The following is a 14,701-nucleotide window of genomic DNA, read 5'->3' as shown; positions in this document are numbered from 1 at the left end:
AGCCAGGACACAGGAGAACTCCTCTTCTCTTCTTCGACTAGTTTTAAGGAAGCTTTTATGTCCACGCCAGGGCCTAAATTTAACTTTTCAACTGAAGCCACTGAACAGTGCAGCATCTCACAATACGGAACTTGGATTGTCAGCCTAGATAAAGTGCTTAAATCTCTGGTATGGGACTTGAACCTAGAGCTTTCTGACAACAGCATTACTCACTGAATCATAGCTAAAGGTAATTGGCATAAGAAACAGAGAGAAAAGCAGGAGAAATTCTTTTATGCAGTGAGCTGTTATGATCTGCAATGCACTCCTTGAAGCAGATTAAGTTACTTTCAAATGAGCACTGGATAAATGCTTAAAAAGGAAAAAAATGCAGGGCTATGGGGAAAGAGCAAGAATATTTGGAGTAATTGGATTGCTCTTTCAAAGGTACGCTGGACCAAATGGCTGTGCTGTATGAATCTACGAAGAAAAAATAATTGTTTGTCTTCAAGAATCTGGAACTCTCTCTGAAGTTAGGACTGGGGTTTCTCATGAGAGTGTCAGTTCTTTTGCTGGGATCCCCCTCACAGAAAGCTTTGAACATCACTGCTCCATTGCATTATGTTGCCAGTAGAAACACATTAAATTGTACCTTGTAGGCCCTCCAGATTTGTCCAATAACGATTCCCTTGAGAAGTTTTACTATGTCAAAGGCACTGTATAAATGCAAGTTCTTCACACGCCCATTTTAAATTCAGTGACAAAAATAACCGTGTTTGATGAGAGGTCTGCTGAATCTGTTCTATGTCAGCCCTGCTCTGACTCCAGAGCAGATTACAATCCCAGGCAGGCAACTCACTTCTTTGTTGTTCAGTTCCAGGACAGCCAGCCCCACCAACGCCCCAACACATTTAGGGTTGAGATCCAGAGCCCTTCCAAACGCAAGCCGCGCTTTCTCCAGCTTACTCAGTTTCACAAAGCAATGGCCCATTCCCAGTCGTACCTCAGCTGTGGAGACAAGGAACAAGAGTCATAATCCGATAAAGTTAATGCATCAAACGTTTGCTTGGTTTCTCGAGTAGGAAGTGGTGGGTTTGAAGGATTTTGACAGGGCAAATTGGAAAAAAAATACATTTCCAAGGGTCTGACAACTGGTAACTAGAGCTAATAAATTTAAGATCATCACAAGAAGAACAAAAGAGGTGTTTTCTTTTACAACAATACAGAGTTGTTTTGATATGGAAACAATGGTGGGAGCAGTGGAAAGAATGAACAATGGTGGAAAAAAGGGGATGAACAGCTGAAGAACAAAATTTTAGAAGGATCTGGTGAGAGGTAGAGAGGGAAGAGCTGTTTCAGAGGCCTGGCACAGGCATGATAGACCAAATGGTCTCCTTCTGTGCGCTAAAATTCTGTGATTCAATGTGTTTATTGACAATTCACGTAATTCAGGCAAGCAGTAAGCAGCTTGCATTCCCACTTCTGGTAACAAACCAGCTGCCTCTGCTGCAAGCATGTATTTGCAGCTTACACATTCACGCCCTTCACCACCAGGGCAGCATCTACAGGAAAATACTGGAGCTTCTTGTAAAGGCTTCCTCAGCAGCACCTTCCAAACCAAAAACTTCCACCATTTTAGAAGGATAAGAGCAGCAGGTGTATGTGAACACCACCACCTCCAAGTCATATACCACTGTGTCTGGGAAATATATCTCGGTTTCTTCATTATCACTGGGTCAAAATCCTAAAACTTCCATCCTAACAAAGCATAGGAGCACCTTCACCACACGGACCGCAGTGGTTCAAGAGGAAGGCCCACCACCACTTTTCCCAAGGGACAACTCGGGATGGGTGTGAATGTTGGCCTGCCAGCCACGACCACATCCCTAGAATGAATTTTTAAAAAAGTGTTGGTAGAGAAAGTGATAGGTTTGTGATTATCCCTCTGGGTTAGTTCACTCTCTGCCTAGGCGCATGTACTAAGAACATAATGAGGTAGGGAGCTTGCAACTCCTTGTAAAAATGCAGCCCAGGAAAGGAGAGGCAAAAGCAGAAAGTTGCTATAGCTAGGGCATTAGCATACAGTTTTCTGATCTTAGCTCAGTTAGCAAAGATGGTGCAGAGCAGGGTGAAGGAGAGGAAGAGTGAATACTGCTTCAGACTGAGGGATAAAGCATTAGGAGAAGAGTTACACACATCCACTATTCCTCAGGTCCAAGTGGACACCTCAAGAGAATGCTCAGAAGCCTCAAGAGGGTCACTTGCCATCCCTCCTAACTGGACAACAGGAACTGGAGAAGGCCATTCAGATGCTCGAGCCTCATCCATCAATTCAATTAGATCACGGACCCGTACCTCATCTTTCAATAAGGCACTTTACAACTTTTGCCCTCAACAATAAGTTCAACGATTTTAGATCCAATTTTTTTTCAGCAGGTGCTGATAATGATTCTAGTGTTGCCATTTACAGCTCTTAAAGACCAATTTTTAGTTTCTTTAATTGTCTAGCACCATAATCTCTTTTGTCATTTAATCACCCCCAGCAGACCTTCCCTTTTGTCCTTTATTTTCTCCCCCAACTCTGTACTTGCATAAATACTGTTAAATCTCTAACTTTTCCCAGTTCTGACGAAAGATCATTGACATGAAATGTGAACAGTCTCTCTCTACACAGAGGCTGCCTCGCTTGTCGAGTATTTCTAGTATTTTCTGCTTTTAATTCCAATTTCCATCAGTTTTTTTGCTTTTGTGCCAATCAGATTCATCCTTAATTGTTGACATTCAAGAGAATACAAGTCCTGTCTCTACAACCTATCCTTATAATTTAACTCTTTAAAACCCAATATGCACTGCAACCCCTCCAGGCCAATATATGTTTCCTGCGGTTTGGTGCCCAGAACTGAATGCAGCTCTTTGGGTGTGGTCAAACCAAATTTAATGGGAAATATTTTAAAAATATTGTTATTTAAATTGTCATTTTTAATCTATCTAATTGTAGCCAGAGAATCACTTGTAACAGCTTCTCTTCCTGCTCCCACACTATTACCTGCTGTCTCCCAAAGATCTATCCTTGGCCACATGCACGCTGATGACACCCAACTCTAGCTCACCACCAGCGCTCTCAATCCTCCACTGTTGCTAAATTATCAGACTACTTATCCAACACCCAGTACTGGATGAACAGAAATTCCTCCAAATAAATATTGGGAAGACTGAAGCTATTGTTTTTGGTTCCCATTCCAAACTCTATTCCCTAACTACCCATTCCATCCCTCACCCCGCAACAGTCTCAGGTTAAGCCAATTTGTTTGCAACCTTGGAGTCAAACTTGATCCCGAGATGAGCTTCTGACCAAATATCTGTGCCATCTCCAAGATCATCTATTTCCACATCTGGAACATCATTTAACATTGTCCGTCTCAGCTGATCTGCTGCTAAAACCCTCAGCTATCCTCCCATTATCTCTTGGTTTGACTATTCCATCGCACTTCTGGTTAGTCTCCCACATTTTACCCTCTGTAAACTTAAGGTTAACCAAAAATCTTGTGTCTTAACTCACAACAAGTGCCATTCTCCTATCACCTCTGTGCTTGCTGACCTACATTGGCTCCCAGTCAAGCAACGTCTTGATTTTTAAATTCTCATCCTTGTTTTCAAACCCCTGCATGGCCCCCCTCCCTACTACCTCTGTAAACTCCTCCAGCCCCACAACACAACCCAACCCCCCCCAAAGATATCTTTGCTTCTCTAATTCTAGCCTCCTGTGCATTCCCAACTATAAATGCTACACCATTGGTGGCCATGTCTTCAGTTGCCTAAGCGCCAAGTTCTGCAATCCCCCCCCAGCAACCACATCTCTCTCCCTCGCTTTCCTCCTTTAAGACACTTCTTAAAACCTACCTTTTTGATCAAGCTTTTGGTCAAATGACCTGTTATCTCGGTGTCATACCTTTTTGTTTTATAATGTTCCTATGAAGTGCCTTGAGACATTTCAATGCATTAAAGGTGCTATATAAATATAAGTTGTTGTTTTACTAAAGGAAGTTGTAATTATTTTTAATGACAATGTGACTCCTGCACATTAATCTAGAAAGCTCCATCATCAAGAGATGTACAGCTTTTGGGACACCTGAAAATTTCTAGTTGAAATCATCAGACAATTTCACAGCTGGTGATTGGACTGGAGGAGGGGAGGCATGGTGAAGAGGGAAGTTTCACTGTGCTTCTGGAAGGGACGAGAGAGGGAGGAAAGGGCTAGGGAGTTCCAGATTGCAGGCCAAGTTGGTAGAAGGTTGTGCCGGAGATGGGTCAGTGTGGGGGGTAGAAACAGTGGATCAGAACCAGCAGGGACACAAGGAGGCTGCAGAAGGAGCACTAAGCAGGCAATTTTTAAAAATTAACTCTCAGGATATGAACACCATTGCAAGGCTGGCCATTTATTACCCATTCCTACTTATCCTAAAAAAGGTGGTGGTTGGCCTTCCTCAATGACTGGCAGCAATTTGATACAACTGAGTGACTTGTCAGGCTGTTTTGAAGGGCAATTAAGAGTCAACCATGTTGGTGTAGGACTGGAGTCACACATCAGCCTGAAATGACACATGGGCTCTGACTGGGGAAGGACAGGTTTCCTTTCTTAAGGACAAGGGTAAACCAGCTGGGGTTTTGTGACAATCTGACAGCTTCATAGTCACTTATATGGACTCTAGTTTTTTAATTTTGAGATTATTTGAACGGAATACAAATTCACAAACTGCCATAGTGGGACTCGCACTTATGTTCATGGATTTAGTCCAATACCATAACCACTGCCACACTGTACCTGTCTACAGGTGTGGGTTTGTAAATGAGGGTTTTGAAGTTGATGCACTAAGGAATGGGCAGCCAGGAGAGGTCAACAGGGACAGGTGTGACTCTAGTAATGGTGCAAGGTGGTTTCAAGCCAACTGAGTCTTGATCTTATAGTCTATTTGCACAGCAATTCATGTTTCAAACAAACCTGTATATTGCATCACAGTCTAAACCGTCGCACAATAATCATTAAAGACAAATTCACTGGCACATTTAGGAGAAGTCAGTTGGAGGTTACGCTGTTGTTAATCAAATTTATATGAATTCTCAATGAGCCTAGGGCTGGGTGCATGGAGCCACTCCTCACCTGGGCATCCAGGATTGGTCCTAAGGGCCTTCTTATAATAGGCCAAAGCACCTCTGTAATCTTTCTTGTTAAAAGAGATACAAGCTTTGCCTGTGGAGGGAAAATAAAGAGACACTCAACAAGTCAGCATGTTAACTCGATTATTCAACTTAAAGGGTGTTCAAACTGCAGCATGAGTCACTTGAGGCCCAGCAATCCAGCCAGTCAAGATCCACCAACTCAGTCCTATATTTATTAATTTGCTCTATTTGAGTTTTGTGAGGTGGAGATTTAAGAAAGGAAACTCTTGACACTATTGGCACATTGGCGAAAAAAATCCTGAATCAGATAAATCCTAAACCAGAACTGCAAGATCTCTTAGTGCCAACAGCCATGCCTCTGTTGGTAGCATTCTCATCTGAGTCAGAAGGTTGTGGATTTGACCCTGACTCCAGAGGTTTGAGCACATAATCAAAGCCCACACTCGCAGCACAGCACTGAGGAAGCACTGCACTGTCAGTGGTGTTGTCTTTTGGGTTAAGTGTTGAACTGAGAGCCTATCTGTCCTCTCAGATGTGTTATACCCCAGAAAGCTAGGTGATGAAGGATAAAACTGTATCAATCTTTACACACTTTTATAAGCATTTATTTTTAGAGATCCACATTACAAACAATCATAGTTTCAATCAGTTCCTATTCCTAATCTTTAGAATGATCGACCTAAGCGGAGTTAGTGTATTTGGTGACCACTTTCGTGCCTTCGGAGACAGCGTGTTTGGCCAATTCCCCGGCAGCACGAAGCGGACAGCGCTCTGGATCTCCCTGGCCGAGATAGTGTGCCACTTGTTGTAGTGAATGAGGTGCAAGGCCTCCGAGGCGATGCGCTCGAAAATGTTGATAATGAAGGAGTTCATAACAGGAACACAAGTGAATCCCCAGTTAATGCTCACCACCTGCATACTAAGATATTAATCATATTTAACTGTAACAAGGTGAGTGTAAAATCTCAACAATACTACTTGAAGAGGAGCAGGGGCGTTCTGCCTGGTGTCCTGGCCAGTATCTATCTCTCAACTAACACCTAAAACAGATTATCTGGACGTTTATCTTACTGTTGTTTTTAGGAGCTTACTGTGATCAAATTGGTTGCTGCAGTTCCTACATTACAACAGTAATCACGTCAAAAGTACTTAATTGGTTCTGAAGCACTTTTAGGAAGTCCAGAGGATGCAATAAACGGCATATCAATGCAAATTATTTTCTTCACAGCTACAGCCAACTGCAAACTAGTGAGATCATGGGATTTAAGTCTTACATGTGGCCTCTCAAGGCTCAATAGTATGCACTTATGCGACTCCCAAAGAGCTTGGACATTCCCCTTGATCTAATTGCTCATAACCGATTTTATTTTTTGTTCTGGAGGGAGAAGCACCTGCCTCTTCTCTCAGCCAGAACCAGGATCCCATTGTAAACCTCACTTTAAGAGAGATTTTACCCAGCAGTGCAGGGATGTTATTCGGTGACTGATTCAGCACAAAGTTGAACTGTGCCTCAGCTTGGTCCATTTTATCCCCCTCCAGCAGACAGAAGCAGGCTCTTCCCAGCAAGTGGTTCTAAAAACAAGTAGTGAGAACAAGATCAGGAAAAATACCTTTCAAGCAGAAAATAAATTAATTACATTGAATTTACAGCACAGAAACAGGTTATTCTGCCCAACATGTCCATGCCAATGTTCATGCTTCACTTCATCTCATCGGTGCAACCTTCTATTCCTTTCTTCCTCACATATTTATTTAGCTTCCCCTTACATTTATCTTTGCTATTCACTTTTACAACTTATTGTTGTAGCAAGTTCAAAATTCTCACTACTCTCTGGTTAACGACATTTCTCCTGAATTTCATGTTGTATTTATTAGTGATGATCTTATATTGATGGCCCCTGGTTTTAGTTTCTCCCACAAGTGGAAACATCTCTATTGAACCTCTTCATAATTTTAAAGACTACTCAAATGAGGATTTAGGACTGAACATTTAGAATAAGTAGGGCAAATATTTGTCGATCTTACTCCATGAGGAGAAGCAGTTAGCGTTGGTTCATTCAAATGCAAATTGGTGAGACTTCAGAAAGTAATATTTTGGGACCCTATCTATTGAGTAATTAGAGACATGACGTGTGGTGAGTATAACATGCTTGGGAGGAACTGGTGGCTTTGTACCTATGGTTTCCAAAGCTCTCCACCACTGGGGGTTTCCTCACCTCATGTCTGGGTCTGTTGTAGACGCACTGATAAGAGGTTGATCCCTGCGATTGGTCAACAACTCCAATATCATTGGACCAGGATGGTAGAAGGTGAACTAGATGGCCCTTGTTCCTTTTTATCAAGTAATTCCAATGTTCCAAGGAGGTTCAGTTTTGTCCAGATCGATTTTTGTAAAACTGCACCAGGTGAGGAAGAAAACTGTGGATTCTACTGCTTGATCCAAGAGGTGAAACACTTGTTGAGACTGGAACAGATTCAGCTATTTTATAACCAGAAGGCTTTGGTTGGCTAGGTATCACAAAGACTGTTGAATTGATTGGTATCACAATGCTAAGACCATGGTCTAGATTTACCAATCAGTGTATTTTTAAACACTAACATTTAACTGTTTCAAATAAACTGGTACTGTTGGTATCAAGAGATCGAAGGGAAGTAGAAAGTGTTTATATGGGCAGTGTGTCACATACAGGGTAGAGGTTGACAACTGGAAATTTTAAAGCCTTTTTAGCCTTTAGGCTTAGGGAGCCAACACAGATGATGGGCTAAATGGGGAAATGGCAAGGAATGGGAGCATATTCAGAGAGAGATCACGGGGTATTGGACAATATACTTTGCCATATTGTACCTCACGGTATTGCACCTTACCATACTGCACCATATCACACTGTACCTTGCCATACTCACCATACTGCACTTCACTGCATACTTCATTTCCCATAGCATCACTCATCTCATATCTGTTGTAACCTTACCTGGTCGTACATAATGATTTTGTCGGCCATGGTGTAGAGCAAGGTGGCCTGCGTGATAAGCTCTTTCTTCGCATCTTTGTTCTTTTCTTTCCGAGCCTGTTGCACATAGTAAGCGGCAAGAGTGTCCAGACAGGTCATCTGGTCTTTCTCATGATCTCGGTAATCCAGGTTTCCATCGATACGAGCGGCTTCCAGCAGCTTCACGAAATCTTCTGTCTTTCCTTGCTTGAAGTATTCGAGCTTTAAGATACAAAAGTTTTTAATTTGCGAGAATAAAAATAAATTCTAAGCATCCCAAGATTAGGTTATAAGATTACCTATAATTCAATCTGCTTTTATTTTTTAAAAACAATAATCTCTAGCCTTCTGGGAGTCCATAATAATGAAATCCATAGATATTTCCCTGTCTAACGCAGGAACAGGAGGAAGCCATTCAGCTCCTCGAGCCTCAGTCATTCAATGACATCATGGCTTATCTGTGTCCTCACTCCATCCACCTGCTGTGGCTTCCTAAGTCTTAATATCCTTGGCTAGCAAAAAAGTGATCTCTTCAAACAATTTATTCAGACATGATCTACCCATCATAAATCCATGCCAACACTCTATCAGGTACTTGTCCACTTCATCATACTGTCCCTATTGACAGACTCCATTAATGTCCCCATGAATGACTTTAAATGGGCAGGTACCTTCCACTTCCTTGGCCCAGTGCAGCTCCAACAACACTCAAGAGGCTCGACACCATCCAAGATAAAGCAGTCTGCTTGATCGGCACCCCATCCACCACTTTAAACATTCAATCCAACACCGCTGCACAATTGCAGCAGTGAGATGCACTGCAGCAATATGCCAAGGCTCCTTTGACAAATCTACCACCCAAAAGGATAAGGGCAGCAGACACATGGGAGCACCACCACCAGCTACAAAGACACCATCCTGACAAAGATATATATCATCATTCCTTCACTGTCGCTGGGTTAGAATCCTGGAATTGTCACCCTAACAGTACTGTGGATGTACCTATACCACACTTTTCCCATGTATACTTCCCTCCAGTCTGAAAAACAACCATTCACCATTATTCTGATTTTTGTCTTAGCCAATTTTGTAACCATGCTGCCACTGCCTCTTTGAACACATGGGGTTTAAATTGGCTAAGTCTATTATGTGGCACTTTATTAAATGCCTTTTGAAAGACCCCGCAACATCAACCACACACCCTCTCCATTACTTCATCATAGAATTCAATCAAGTTAATCAGATACGATTTGCCTCTAACAAATCTATGTTGGCTGTCATTTATTAACAAATATTATTCCAAGTGATAATTAATTTGTCCTGGATTATAGACAGATGTTTCCCCCCCACCAACTGAGGCTGACTGGCCTATAGTTAAAAGGTTTATCTCTCTTTTTATTAAACAGAAGACAGACATTTGTAATCCTCCAGTCCTCTGGCACCATCTCCATATCCAAGGCAGATAGGAAGCTGGCGGTCAGAGCTTCCGCAATTTCCACTCTTAATTCGCTGTCACCTTGGAGGCATCCCATCTGGACCAGGTGACTTTTCTGCTCTGAGCACTTCCAACCTTTCAGGTACCTCCCCTTTACCTAATTTTCTCCTATCCAACTGATGTTCAAATTGTTGCTGTGTATTTATAATCATCCTGCTTTACAGCTCTGTAAGAAATAGTGAAATACAAACCGCCAAGGCCATCCATATGTGAAGCTGGGTGTGTTCTTGTTTGAGGATACTGATGACTTCATCTCCCTCTGGTAGCTGATCGAAGTCAAGTTCAATGACCTAAACAAAGAACAGCGAAATGTAGATTAGCTGTGATTATCCACCATTCCTTTGCAAGCCACCAATTTGGGTAATGTTACTGGACCAGTAATTCAGGGATCTGGGCTAACGATCTGGAGACATGAGTTTAAATCCCACTATGACAGGTCAAAAATTTAAATTCAATTAAATAAAATCTGGGAGAAAAAGCTACAATCAGTAATGGTGACCATGAAACTACTGATTGTTGTAAAAACCCATCTGATTCATGATGTGAAGGAAATACGTCGTCCTTACCTGCTCTGGCCTATATGTGACTCAGACCAACAGCAAGGTGGTCGACTCTTAAGTGTCCATTAAAATGGTCCAGCAAGTGACTCAATTGGTGTTCAAGACAGTTCACCACCACCTTAAGGGCAAGTGGGGGTGGGCAATAAATGTCCACCTTACCAACATCAGCCAAATCTCATGAATGGAATTTTTTTTAAAACTGCCTCAGCACCAGTTCACTCTGCCAACAAAGATATTGCTCAAATAAAATGGTTGGCCAACCTTTGCATTTCTAGATTTTCAGAAAGAAGAGTGTTCTCCTCGATTTAATTAATAGAAGAAAAAGGGAGAAAATCTGAAATAAGTACAGAAACTGATGGAGTTTTACAGTGCTGTTATTTGTAAGCATAAAGCTTCAGGTGGGTACTTTTCTTCACAACCATTTGCATTTATAGAGCACCTTTGTTGAAGAGAAACATCCCAAAGCAGAAAACTGACAATTCAAAGATTAGAAGGTAGGCAACAGCTTAGTGTGAACAAACAATAACTTGTATTTATAACATAGTAAAACTTACCAAGGCACTTCATAGGAGCGACTATGAAACAAAATTTGACATCGAGCCACAAAAAGCTACTGGGACAGGTGACCAAAAGAATGGCCAAAGAGGACGGGAGTGCATTAAAAAGAAGAGAGCCACAAAAGTCTAACCAAGGAATTCCAGAGCTTGGGACCAGGTAGCTGAAGGCATGACCATCAATAGTGGAGTGGGGTGAGGCCATGGAAGGATTTCAAAACAAGGATGAGAATTTTAAAAATCGATATGTTGCCAGACAGTGAGTCAATGTGGGTCGGGGAGCAGAGGGGTGATGGGTCAACACGACATACCAACCCTTTCAAATCTATCGCAAAAGATGCAATTTTTAAAGTAAAATTAAGCCTCAATCATAAACTCAAAATAGAACACTCAAATCTCAGGGTATTTTTTCACATGAAGCATTCGGTCCAGTGTTCAAGCCCACCTCACCTCTTTCTCTCTCCCACTATCAAAAAATAGGAGCCTCTTTCCTCACTACGCCTCCCACCAAGCGATTAAAGCAAATAAATAAAACTAAGTCTAGGAACAGCAGACTGCTGAGCAAAGAACAAGCTCGAAGGGTTAAATGGCTGACTCCAGCTTTCCAAAAGAACCTGTTCCTTTTAAAAGTTTTTCTCTTGCTTTATGAGATGGTGGAGTTGACATTACTGCAAGAGTGTTCGGACATAGGCAGCAGTTTTGGATGGCCTCAGGTTTATGATTAGGAGCCTGATGGAATGGTTAAGCATGGAGGTAACAAAAATAAGAGAAAAATGCTTTATCTAGCACCTAATACAACCTGAGGACATTTGAAAGCACTTTACAGCCCATGAACAACTTTTGAAGTGTATTCACCATAATCTCCAAAATGTAGCAACCAACCGGTGCACTGCAAAGCCCTGCACCCTCATCAATGCAACTCGGGGCCCCGCGCCCTCAACGGCACAACACAGGTCCCCGCGCCCTCAACAACGCAACGCAGGGCCCCGCGCCCTCAACAACGCAACGCAGGGCCCCATGCCCTCAACGTGCACACCGCAAAGCCCCGTTCCCTCAACGTGCACAACGCAGGGCCCCGCGCCCTCAACGTGCACAACGCAGGGCCCCGCGCCCTCAACAGCGCAACGCAGGGCCCCGCGCCCTCAACAGCGCAACGCAGGGCCCCGCGCCCTCAACAGCGCAACGCAGGGCCCCGCGCCCTCAACAGCGCAACGCAGGGCCCCGCGCCCTCAACAGCGCAACGCAGGGCCCCGCGCCCTCAACAGCGCAACGCAGGGCCCCGCGCCCTCAACAGCGCAACGCAGGGCCCCGCGCCCTCAACAGCGCAACGCAGGGCCCCGCGCCCTCAACAGCGCAACGCAGGGCCCCGCGCCCTCAACAGCGCAACGCAGGGCCCCGCGCCCTCAACAGCGCAACGCAGGGCCCCGCGCCCTCAACAGCGCAACGCAGGGCCCCGCGCCCTCAACAGCGCAACGCAGGGCCCCGCGCCCTCAACAGCGCAACGCAGGGCCCCGCGCCCTCAACAGCGCAACGCAGGGCCCCGCGCCCTCAACAGCGCAACGCAGGGCCCCGCGCCCTCAACAGCGCAACGCAGGGCCCCGCGCCCTCAACAGCGCAACGCAGGGCCCCGCGCCCTCAACAGCGCAACGCAGGGCCCCGCGCCCTCAACAGCGCAACGCAGGGCCCCGCGCCCTCAACAGCGCAACGCAGGGCCCCGCGCCCTCAACAGCGCAACGCAGGGCCCCGCGCCCTCAACAGCGCAACGCAGGGCCCCGCGCCCTCAACAGCGCAACGCAGGGCCCCGCGCCCTCAACAGCGCAACGCAGGGCCCCGCGCCCTCAACAGCGCAACGCAGGGCCCCGCGCCCTCAACAGCGCAACGCAGGGCCCCGCGCCCTCAACAGCGCAACGCAGGGCCCCGCGCCCTCAACAGCGCAACGCAGGGCCCCGCGCCCTCAACAGCGCAACGCAGGGCCCCGCGCCCTCAACAGCACAACGCAGGGCCCCGCGCCCTCAACAGCACAACGCAGGGCCCCGCGCCCTCAACAGCACAACGCAGGGCCCCGCGCCCTCAACAGCACAACGCAGGGCCCCGCGCCCTCAACGTGCACACCGCAAAGCCCCACGTCCTCAACGTGCACACCGCAAGGTCCTGCGCTCTCAACGTGCACACCGCAGGGCCCCGCGCCCTCAACGTGCACACCGCAAAGCCCCACGTCCTCAACGTGCACACCGCAAGGTCCTGCGCTCTCAACGTGCACACCGCAGGGCCCCGCGCCCTCAACGTGCACACCGCAAAGCCCCACGTCCTCAACGTGCACACCGCAAGGTCCTGCGTCCTCAACGTGCACACCGCAAGGTCCTGCGTCCTCAATGTGCACACCGCAGGGCCCCGCGCCCCCAACAGCGCAACGCAGGGCCCCGCGCCCTCAACGTGCACACCGCAAGGTCCTGCGCCCTCAACGGCGCAACGCAAGATCCCCTTCCCAATCAGCACACAGCAAGACCCCAATGCCAACTGGCACACCACAGGACCCCTTAGAGAATCGGCACAGAGCACCACCCCGCAGCCAATCAGAACAGAGCAAGATCCCACAAACAACATGATAACTACTATACAATCTTATTTTTACTGATGTAAACCAGTAGCCACAGGATAACATTAAGTAGCCCCAGGAAACCGGGGACCTTTCACGTTCCCCTCCCACCGCCCCAGGATAGTTGGAGTTCGGGATAAAGTCTCAGCCGACAGACAGGGAAAACACCCCCGCCTGATTCGTCCCGCTCCCGGTGCCCGCTGTTGATTTGAGCCGGAGGCCGCGGCTATTTCCCCGGCTCCCGGGGGGGGGCGGGGGGCCTGGCTGCCCGCCCCGGCTCCGGGCTGCTGTCTCCCTCAGCTACCCGCCGCCCCCTACCCACCCACCCGACCTCCCTCCCCTCCCCGGGCCTCACCTCATCCGTGTCCCGGAGCGGGATCTCGATGGATCCGCGCGACAACATCGCGGCCTGACTGACCCCGGAGCCAGGCCCGGAGTCCACTTCCGGGGCACGAGGCTGGCACCGGAAAGCAGGGGGAGAGAGAGAGAGAGGGAGGCACCCCGTGGGAGAGACCGACAGACGGACGGACAGTATATTGGCGTCGGTGAGGGGCGAGAGACAATGGTGTCCAGTGAGATGAAGACAGTTTCACCCGGTGGGAGAGAGAGAGACATTTGTACCCGGTGGGAGAACACAAGAAAGGGGAGTTAGTGTAGGCCATTCGGCCCCTCGAGCTTGTGCACCATTGCAATAAGTTCTGATACAAAACAAAAATAAAAATAGCTGGAAAAACTCAGCAGGCCTGACAGCATCTGCGGAGAGGAGCACAGATAACGTTTCGCGTCCGTATGACACTTCAACAGAACTAAATAAAAATAGAAGAGAGGTGAAATATAAGCTGGTTTAAGGGGGGGGGGGGGGAGACAGGTAGAGCTGGATAGAGGGCCAGTGATAGGTGGAGATTGCCTAAAGATGTCACAGATAAAAGGACAAAGAGGTGTTGAAGGTGGTGATATTATCTAAAGAATGTCCGTAGGCTTGTAATGAATATTGGTGGACAGTCTATCATCAGAAATTGAGGCGGAGAGGTCATTTCTTTCAAGTGAAGCAGCATTTCACTTGCACTTCCCTCAATTTGGTCTACTGCATTCGCTGCTCCCAATGCGGTTTCCTCTACATTGGAGAGACCAAACGCAGACTGGGTGACCGCTTTGCCGAACACCTTCGGTCTGTCCGCAAGCATGACCCAGACCTCCCTGTCGCTTGCCGTTTCAACACACCACCCTGCTCTCTTGCCCACATGTCCGTCATAGGCCTGCTGCATTGTTCCAGTGAAGCTCAACGCAAACTGGAGGAACAGCACCTCATCTTCCGACTGGGCACTTTACAGCCTTCCGGACTGAATATT

General features: G+C 46.6%; 1 protein-coding gene across 1 annotated transcript in view; it reads right to left on the bottom strand.

Annotated features, from left to right (window-relative positions):
• The window catches only part of ctr9 (CTR9 component of Paf1/RNA polymerase II complex), a 61,286-nt gene extending 47,476 nt beyond the window's left edge, over positions 1–13,810 (bottom strand). Inside the window, exons 1-6 of the mRNA XM_078549345.1 lie at positions 13,708–13,810; positions 9,834–9,932; positions 8,130–8,369; positions 6,612–6,729; positions 5,138–5,227; positions 839–987 (exon numbers count right to left, since the gene is read on the bottom strand). Of these exons, the coding sequence (XP_078405471.1) occupies positions 839–987; positions 5,138–5,227; positions 6,612–6,729; positions 8,130–8,369; positions 9,834–9,932; positions 13,708–13,755 (744 nt within the window). The 5' untranslated portion in view covers positions 13,756–13,810. The remainder of the gene's footprint in view (positions 1–838; positions 988–5,137; positions 5,228–6,611; positions 6,730–8,129; positions 8,370–9,833; positions 9,933–13,707) is intronic.
• Between the last annotated feature and the right edge of the window lie 891 nt (positions 13,811–14,701).

Source organism: Cetorhinus maximus, chromosome 9 (assembly GCF_964194155.1).
Source record: "Cetorhinus maximus chromosome 9, sCetMax3.hap1.1, whole genome shotgun sequence".
In the NCBI taxonomy this organism is placed as follows: domain Eukaryota; kingdom Metazoa; phylum Chordata; class Chondrichthyes; order Lamniformes; family Cetorhinidae; genus Cetorhinus; species Cetorhinus maximus.
This window is presented reverse-complemented; position numbering and strand designations above follow the sequence as displayed.